Genomic DNA, 9,764 nt, shown 5'->3' with positions numbered 1-9,764 from the left:
TATCTGTCCTCATGGTATCAGTATCTATCAGACTTCAGAGCACATAGGAGGCTCCCAATAAATGATTGTTAAACAAATTAAGTTTTAATATTTTAAAATTATTTTTCTGATCACTTCCTAAGAATATAAATGATTTAAAATATCTTGATTTTTGAAAAAAAATCTCTGGATTAAAATCCACATCAAGACTTGTACATTTTATTAAAAGAAAACTGTCCTCATCTACAATGTGAAGAGGTTTGCCTTTCACCATCTATAAAAGTATGTGATTCTATGATTTTATGATTCATTGGCCCACAAATGATAAAAAAAATCAAAACTAGTTATTTTTCATACCCTTTATTTAAAAAAAAAATCTTAAAAAACTACAAAACAGAACTGGCACAGTTAGACCAGACCTGTATTTTCGATGGCAAACAGAGTTGAGCAGTGATGTGGTCTAGTGAGTTCAGATAGCAGAGCTGTGTGACTAGTCTACAGTTCTCCCTCAGGATGACAGAGTGTATGCTATTTTTACATGTAGTGAGATAATTTAAATAATGGCTGTATGCTTTACATAGTCTTTTTCACACTCCATGTTGACTGTGCACATGGCCTGAAATAAAATAGAATTAGAGTACAGCAGAAATACTAAAGGGCAGCAAGTTTAGAACAGCTTTAAAAGAACTTGCCAGGAAAAAGAGGGGGAAACAGAACCCATTATCTAACAAAGCAATCTTCAGCTTCCAGTCCAGAGCTTTGTCTAGTTTCACCAGTGGCCCAAAGGAGGGGCACTCCCAACCTGAGGTGCATCCAGGTGGGTCTTTTCCAGGTTGAAGGATCTATTCTAAGACCAGATAGTCAATTCTTAGTCTGGAGGTTACTGCAACACCTCTGAGGAGGTTATAGGCAGTTTTAGGGTCAACTAAGGAATCTCATTCAGTATTAGATGAACAGGGATCCCTTCATATCATGAACTCTAGCTGAGGAAACTCTGATAGCAGTGTTTCCTGAAGAGTGATGCCGGGGGTGTTTAGGGCAATGCCATGTTTCCTGCCTTCCGTTCTATGAATGTGCTACCACAGTGTACTCTAGATCCACACTGTTCAATACGGGGTCATTAGTCACATCTGGCTATTGAGTACTTGCAAATGGCTAGTCCAAATTGAGATGTGCTGTAGGTGTAAAATATACACCAAAATGTGAAAACTTAGTAAAAAAAAAAAAAAAGAATGTAAAATGTCTCATGAATAATTTTTTTTGTATCAATCACATGGTGAAAGAGAATGTTTTAAATAAATTGGATTAAATAAGATACATTACTAATATTAAATTTGCTTGTTTCTTTTCACTTTTTTCAATGTTGCTATTAAAACATTTTTTATTTATATGTGGCTTGCATCTTGTGGCTCATATTATATTTCTATTGGACAGCTGTTTCTCTGGACAGACACCACTTAGAAGAGCTCCTGTCCACCACAACGTTCCACTCCCAGGGCATGACAGAAGTTATACCTGGGACCACTACAGAAGGCTCTAGCTCAGGAAAAATGAGGAATATTTATCTGATGGCCAACAGCAGGAGGTTGAGTGTAGGGAGCTAGATGCTGGATGCTGGGGCTGCGTCTGGGGCTGAAAGCAGATGAGGTCGAGGGAGGAAATAACACTTTTTGCACTTTCGGTTTCCTGAAGTTTCCCTATTAGGCAGATTTATTTAAGTAAAAAAAGTGAATAAATTAGAAAGTATATTAGTCCAGGTAGGTCTGTGGATATGTAGATATGGCTATTGAATTTTGTTCTATATATCAATGTGACTGTTTACTTAAGATTCTTTGAATGAAGTCATTGGTGTATATACATTAAATATATTAATATTATTATATATATAAAATAATATTAATTGCTGGTTATTATTGTGAATCCTTAACATTTCTCTTTTATACTGAATTCAGCGCAGGGTTTATTTTCTTTATCACATAAGAGATGGCTAAGCCGTGGATCATTCCAGGAAGGAGAGAAGCTAACTTCTGTGTTCCCTACTGTATTTTCTGTAACTTTACCTATTCCAGAAGCAGTCACGTTCTCACACTACTTAGCTATTCACACTTAAAATGCCTACACTCAGGATCCTGACAGGAGTTGGTAATATACTGAGCTGTTCTTTCGTTATTTGGTTTTTGGCTGCCAAAGCCATATCCTAGCTTTATTAAAGGGCCCGCACCACAGAGTCAATATAAAAACAGAAAAAGTCTCATCAGTTTAATAACTAAAAAACCCCAAAATGGAAAACTGAGGGGGCGGGGCAAGAAGCCGGTGGGCCAGAGGCAGGGAGAGCCTTGTTTATTGGCACCAGGCCTGGCCGCAGGGTCACCCCGTACTGCTGTTGCTACAAAGTCGGGAGGCACCGACTGTCGTGTAGGAGCCACCATTCATCTGGGTCGGGGACTCATTTCTTCTGGGGTGTGTTCAGCTTCTGCATGCCCCGGATCTTGTCCAGCAGGCCAGAGATGAAGGCCTCAGTGGGTTTGTAACAGTCGGCCAGCAGCGCCTTGCCCCTGGCCGCTCGGGTATTGCCAGTCTCCACGTCCACGAGCTCGTCCCGTCCAGCCTCCAGCTCCGGGATGTCCCCCTCCTGGCCCGTAGCAGAGGCGCACGAGCTGCTCCAGGATGCTCTCCGTCAGGCTGAGGCGCTGCCGTATCTCCTTGCGGTGCTGCTTGACGGTAACCTGCGGCCCCGGGGGTGGGGGGGTGGGAGGTGGCTCTGAAAGAAGACGCTGGGCCCTGAGCCGTCACCGCGCTGCCGCCTCCGGGACGCCCTCCGGCTTGCTTCCGGCCGTTGGCTCGGATTAGCTCGCGGGCCCGGCTCCGAGGTGGGGGCTGCGGCGGGGGCTCCCGGGGGCAGCTGCAGCAGGCGGAGTCCCCGGGCTTGGCCTGGCCGCGCCCCGCCCCTTCTCCGCCGATCAGCCAGTCCTTTGAGCCCCGCGGTTGCCGCCGCGGAAGCCTCAGCTGTCCTTTTGAATGTTTCTTTCAGCCCCAGAGGACTCGAGGTGCATTATGGAAGGACGTTGAAGAACTTTCTGTTCAGATAGTTCTTAACTACCCTAGCTAAACAATTTATTCATCCACTTGACGATTTGACGAGAGTTTCCCAGCTACGTGCAAGGTTAAGGTATACAATAGGTGTTAATTTTATGAAATCTTGCAGGCAATTAAGAAGAAACCTCACAGAAGACAATTTATAGTATCTATCTGAAAACTTCAAAATGGGGAAACTCGAAGTTGGTAAATAGGGGAAGAAATTTCTTTTAAAGCAAAATTTGTTAATTTTTACTTCTTATAAAAGATCAAGAGGGCTGCCATCAGTTCTAGCATATTTCCAAATAATCACAAGAATGTGTCTGGCAGGCGAAATTTTCCTATGGGCTTTGTTCCCACTATTGTTTAGAAGCGAGAAAATAGGATGAACTAAAGAAGCCTGGCTTCTTGTTTTTGGTCGTTATATTGTGTTATCAATGGTATGAAATAACATGCAATGTTAAAAAAACAAGCACAACAAAAGGGAGTTCTTCATAACTTCTTTTTCTTCTGTACTTAAATTAGGCCTAAGGAAAAAGGGAACAGAAGAGGCAAACATTTCTTCCCTTTTATAAATACATGCAATACACAATATCTTTAATTTGGTATTAACTTGTCTGAGCACCTCTAGGTGGGGACTTCTTTTTTATTTATTTTTATTGAATCAAAATTGATTACACATATTTTTTGGGTTCAACATTGAGATATGTTGATCAAATCGATATTACTAGCAAATATATTGTTACAAATCGTAATTATTCTTTATGCCTCTTGTCCAATCTCTCCCATCCCCTTTCCCCTGCCCCCTCTAATTACCCTAGATTTCTTCTCTCCTTCTGAAAGAAAAATGGTTATTCTGTCGACTTGTTGCCTAGAAGATCTGTCCAATGCTGAGAGGTGTGATCAGGTCCCCCAGTATTATCATAGAACAGATGCTTTTTATGTCACTCCAAAATGGGCTTTGTGGAGAGAGACATTCTCTTCTTTTCTTTATCTCTGCTGATGACTCTCCTTGTATCAATGCACTCCCATGGTTGGCAGACCATCTGTGTGGTGGTTGTGGCGTCCAGCTGCTTTTGTGGCAGCCATGGTTAATGTGGTGGCTGTGGTGGGCCACCCACATGGAGGTGATGTTTTTGGCATGCTCCTTAGTGCTGGCAGTGTGCCTGGTTGTGGGGTGTGTCTGGTCCTCAGCTCCAAGCCTCGGGTCCCCGGGCAGGCCCTGAGGCACTGGTGCAGTGTGCTTTGATGTGGGAGTGGAGTCTGGTCCCCTTTTCAATGCCTCTGGTCCCCGGGTAGACCCCGAGGCACTGGCACAGTGTACCTGGCTGTGGGAGGGTGGTCTGGTCCCCTTCTCCATGCCTTGGGTCCCCAGGTAGACCCCGAGGCACTGGTGCAGTGTGCCTGGTTGTGGGACAGGGGGGTCTGGTCCCCTTCTACATGCCCCAGGCCCCCGGGTGGGTGGAGACTTCTGGAAGATGGTATGAAACATGCCTTGATCTCAGTTTCTTATTCAATCAGTTGTAGCTATTAATGGGTCTAAAGCCCCAGAGTGCAAGACATGTCTTATTCCTTATTTTGGTAAACCAAATGTCATCAGCTTTCAGCCTTCATCCATTTACCTGGCAGGAAATCAAATTTCAGTTATTATCCAAGCCCTTTTCATTCCCTCCATGGAATCATTCAAGAATCACAGGTTTGGGCTGGCCCCATGGCTCACTTGGTAGAGTGCGGTGCTGGGAGCGTCAAGGCCGCAGGTTCAGATCCTATATAGGGATGGCCGGTGCGCTCACTGGCTGAGCGTGGTGCAGACGACACCAAGCCAAAGATTGCGATCCCCTTACTGGTCAAACAAACAAACAAAGAAACAAAAAAAGAATCACAGGTTTACATAGTCCCAGGAACTTTGGGAAGGGCCCCGTACTTAGTCCTTGGACAGATGTCAGCTTTGCTCCTATTGATTCTTCTGCCTTATGTGGCTGCTGATAGCTGGTCTTCTGGTGGGAAAGGTTATATTCAATGAAGTAGACCTTTGTTGCTTGGTGCATCTCTGAATTCATTCTGTGTCTGAGGAGCTACAGACACACATCCTGGTTGTTGCATATGAGTAGGGCCCCAAGAGCTGCCATTCCTAGAAATCCCTCTAGACTCCAGATTCTACTTTTGTCTGGGGGGCAGGCCCTGTCTTAGCTTGGGTTCTCTCAAAAGCAGAGCTTGAGATAAGGACTTATATGCAGGCAATGTAGTTAGGGTGATTCTAATAAAGAGGAGTGAGAGAGTAGGAAACTGACAGGGAAGGAGGTAAAGCCAATATTAGAGTGTGTTATGGATTGGGGTCAGTGCATGGGGCAGTAGGGCCTTGATTCTGCTGAAACCTCCTGAGCAGCATACTAAGTGCTTTTCAGAGTTGTCTGCTCAAAGGACTGGAGGTGGAGAAATTTATATGTACTTCAGATTGTCTCCCATCTGTCGAGGGTTGTTGTATTAGTCTGCTAGGGCTGCCACAACAAAATACCACAGACTGGGTGGTTTCAACAACAGTAATTAGTTTTCTCACAGTTCTGGGGCCAATAAATCCAAGATCAAGGTGTTTGGTTTCTCCTGAGGCCTCTCTCCTTGGCTTGCAGACAGCCGCCTTCTCACTGTGTCACCTGGTCTGTTCTCTGTGCATATACACTCTTGGTGTTTCTTTCTTTTCTTTTGAGAATGCCAGTCCTATTGAACTAGGGCCCCATGCTTACGACCTCATTTAACCTTAATTTACCTCCTGAATGGCTTTATCTCCAAATATAGTTACATTGGGGGTTAGGGCTTGAACCTATGGATTTTGAAAGGACATAATTCAGTCCATCACAGATGCCCTTGGAGGAGTTAGCTGGAGCCCCCGGTGGAGCCCAAACTCTCGATGACTGGAAATTCAGACCTGGATGAATCCAGAGGTGAGGAGGAAAGCATGTGACTTGGGGCTTCACATATTTCTGCTTTTACCCCCACCCCTTCTCAGTTCAAAGCTGGATCATATTATTTCTCCATCTAAAACCACCAGCTTAATCCTTGTCAATGGGCTAGAAACAGCCAGTCTTTACTTTCCTCCTGGGTGAGGCTGTGTTTTTAAAGAAACTGCTGGTCTCTCTTTCCTGGAATGGGTATCTTAGGCTGGGGTGAGTGCTCATCAGACCCAAGAAAAGGATTTTAGTGCAAATGGTTCATTTGAGAAGGGACTCCAGAAAGCGCTTGTAGGGAAGTGGGGAAGTGAGACAAGGAAAGGAAAGAAATGAATAAAGGGTGTATTAGTGAGCAGGTTATTACTGAGGGCAACTGGTCTTCAATCCTGCTGGGAACTACTGGGAACATGCCTCAGAGTTGTCACACCCAAGGGGCAGGGAAACTGGGGTATTTATCCTCTTCTGCTCATCCATAATTGCCTGGTGGCAGCTCTCTGGGGATGTCAACTCTTCTGGCATTTCTGGCCTGCTCCCTGTAGGAGAACCAAAAGCAAGCCCTTAAGCAAAAAAAGTTGCCTGAGGATGACCTTGTGCCTCTAAGGGAAAGGTGAATGTCAAGGGGACATATGAGGGACACTGACCGCTACTACACTGAGGGTGAGGTAGGGAAAGGAGAGTTAACAACAGTTAATTTAGAAAAGGGATGAAGTAATTAATAGTATGAACAGACCCATAGATAAATGTATTTAATGAAAAACAAATGCTGCAACACTAGCAGTATCTATTTGCATTTGCTTTATTATAGTTACTTTAAAAATATTCTACAATTCAGAGTTCATGTTAATTCTAATGGTTGTTCTTCTTTGTTAGCTTTAAATTGATATAGTCTTAATATTCCCTTTTCTCTCCCTTTTTTTTTTTTTTTTTTTTGGCACTGTTCATTGTGAGAGATCCAAACCCTTGAACTTGGTGTTACATCACCGAGCTCTATCCTACCAAGCTACCAGCCGGCCCTACATGGCCTTTTCATTTTGTAAGCCCAAGGTAACATTGAATGGCAGGGTGTGAAAACTTACATGTCTAAAAAGATTTAACAATATCAATGAGTGAGGTGAACTGGAAGTAATAAACTCTATTGAATAGAGAGTCGTGGGCAGTGTGACAAATGTATTACAATGCCCTGCCTACAGAGGGCAGCAGCTACTGGAATGTTGATGCAAATTTCAAGGAAAGCTGAAAAACTTGAGTACTGGAGGTGAAGTTGCCTGGTTATTAGCATGGTGGTCAATATCACAGACTCTGGAGCCAGACAGCCTGAATTTGAACGATAGCCCTACCAATTATTAACTATGTAACTTTGAGCGAGTTACCTTACTATTCTCTGACCCTAGTTTTCTCATCTATAGGGTGGAACTAATGATTGTACCTACGTGATAGGGTTGTTGTTAAGAATTAAATGGATCAAGGTTTTAGGAATGAATTTAGCACTACGCACTCAATAAATGTTTGCTATTGTCATTATATACTCTTTAATGAAATGACTCTTCATGTCTTTTGCCTATTTTTTAAGTTGATTTCTTTTCTTTTCTTTTTTTTTACTGTTGAGTTTTGAGAGCTCTTTTATAGTCCTGATACTAGTCTTTGTTGGATATGTCGCTAGCAAATATTTTTTCCCAATCTGTGGCTTGTCTTTTTATCCTCTTAACAGGGTCTTTCACAAAGCAAAAGTTTTTTTAAAAAATTGAGATATAAAACACAAAATTCACCATTTTAAAGTGTAGACTTCAGTGGTTTTTAGTACATTCAATATGTTGTGTTAACTATCATCACTGTTTAAATTCTAGAACATTTCCATCACCCCCAAAAGAAAACCTATACCTATGAATAGTTATTCCCAATTCCTTTCCCCCTACTTCATCCCTTGGCAACAGTAACCTATCTTGTGTCCCTGTGGATTTTCCTATGCTGGGCATTTTATATAAAATGAAATCAATACGTGTCACCTTTTGTGTCTGACTTTTTTCATGTAGCATAATGTTATCAAGTTTCATCCATTGTATGGATACACATTTTGTTTATCTATTCATCAGCTGATGGACATTTGGATTGTTTCCACTTTTTGGCTATTACAAATAATGCTGTTATGATACCAAGGTCAAGGGTTTGGATCCCTGTACTGGCCGGCTGCCAAAAAAAAAAAAATGTTATGAACATTTGTAGGCAAGTATTTGTTTTTGAGTACCTGTTTTCAATTATTTTGGGAATATATCTAAGAGTGAAATTGCTGGGTCATATGATAATTCTCTGTTTGACTTTTGAGGGACTGCAAAACTGTTTTCCACAGTGCAAAAGTTTTTTTTTTTTTTCAAATATTGAACCCTTTTTGCATCCCTGGAATAAATTCCACTTGGTCATATTGAATTTTTTTGGCTAATATTTTGTTAGGGACTTTTGTGCCTATATTCATGAGGGATATTAGTCTGTAGTTTTCTTTCATGGTACTGTACTGTCTTGTTCTGGTTTTGGTATCAGGGTAATATCAGCTTCATAAAATGAACTGGGAAGTGTCCTTTCCTCTCCTATTTTCTGGTAGAGTTTGTGAAAAATTGGAGTTAATTCTTTTTACAGCAATCGTTATAATTCTCCAATGAAATCCCCTGGGTCTGGAGATCTCTTTTTGGAGAGTTTTTAAATTATGCATTCAATTCCTTAATAGTAATAGGGCTTTTTACCAATGTTCGCTATTGTTTTTCTGTTTTCAACTGCATTGATTTCTTTTTCTTGTTTGTTTGTGATGGCTGGCCGGTACAGGGATCTGAACCCTTGACCTTGGTATTATAACATTGCACTCTACCCAACCGAGCTAAATGGCCAGCCTTCAATTACATTGATTGCTGCTTTTATATTTATTATTTCCTTCTCGTTTGCTTTGAATTTATATTACTCTTTTTTTTCTAAGTTCTTACAATCAGAGCTTAGATTATTGATTTGAGACTTTTCCTCATTTTTAATGAATGAATTTACTGCTATGAATTTTTTTTTGAAAATCTGTTTAGTGGTGTCCAACAAATTTTGTTTTACTTTTTGTCTCACAAATTTAAATATTTCATCTTACTTAATTCAAAGTATTTTTTGTTCCTCCTTAAGATTTCCTCTTTGATCCCTTGATTATTTACAAGTGTGTTGTTTAGTTTCCAAGTATCTGTTTGAAGATGTTCCTGTTATACTTGTTTTTTGATTTGTTTTGATTTGATTGTGATTGAAAACACACTGTATATGATTTCAGTTATTTCAAATTTATTATGGTTTGTTTTATGACCCAGGATATGGTCTATCTTGGTATATGTTCCACAGACACTTGAAAAAAATGTGTATTCTGCTGTTGGGTGGAGTATTCTGTAAGAATCAATTAGGGGGGCTGGCCAGTTAGTTCAGTTGGTTAGAGTACAGTGCCATAACAGCAAGGTCAAGGGTCTGATCCCCATATTGGCCAGCTACCAAAAAAAAGAAAAAAGAAATCAATTAAATCCTGATGGTTGATGGTGGTGCTTAATTCTATATCCTTGATAGTTTTCTGCCTACTTGTCCTAGCAATTCTTGAGAGAGGGGGTTTTTTAGAATTCCATTTTGATTTATCTACAGTGCTTTTTAATATATCTCTTTCTATAGCTGTTTAATGGTTGCTCTAGGTTTTACCTTATATGTGTGTATGTATATATATCATTTTTTTTTTTTTTTTTTTTTTTTTTTTTTTTTTTTTTTTTT

General features: G+C 41.0%; 1 protein-coding gene across 1 annotated transcript in view; it reads right to left on the bottom strand.

The window, feature by feature from the left end:
- Positions 1 to 2,425: 2,425 nt before the first annotated feature.
- Positions 2,426 to 9,764, bottom strand: part of LOC103592664 — an 11,085-nt gene continuing 3,746 nt past the window's right edge. The window contains 5 exon segments of the mRNA XM_008575466.1: positions 2,426 to 2,620; positions 2,622 to 2,705; positions 2,773 to 3,003; positions 5,819 to 5,872; positions 6,411 to 6,532. Coding sequence (XP_008573688.1) covers positions 2,426 to 2,620; positions 2,622 to 2,705; positions 2,773 to 3,003; positions 5,819 to 5,872; positions 6,411 to 6,532 — 686 coding nt within the window.

This window comes from Galeopterus variegatus, unplaced genomic scaffold (assembly GCF_000696425.1).
Source record: "Galeopterus variegatus unplaced genomic scaffold, G_variegatus-3.0.2 Scaffold1193, whole genome shotgun sequence".
Taxonomy (NCBI): Eukaryota; Metazoa; Chordata; class Mammalia; order Dermoptera; family Cynocephalidae; genus Galeopterus; species Galeopterus variegatus.
This window is presented reverse-complemented; position numbering and strand designations above follow the sequence as displayed.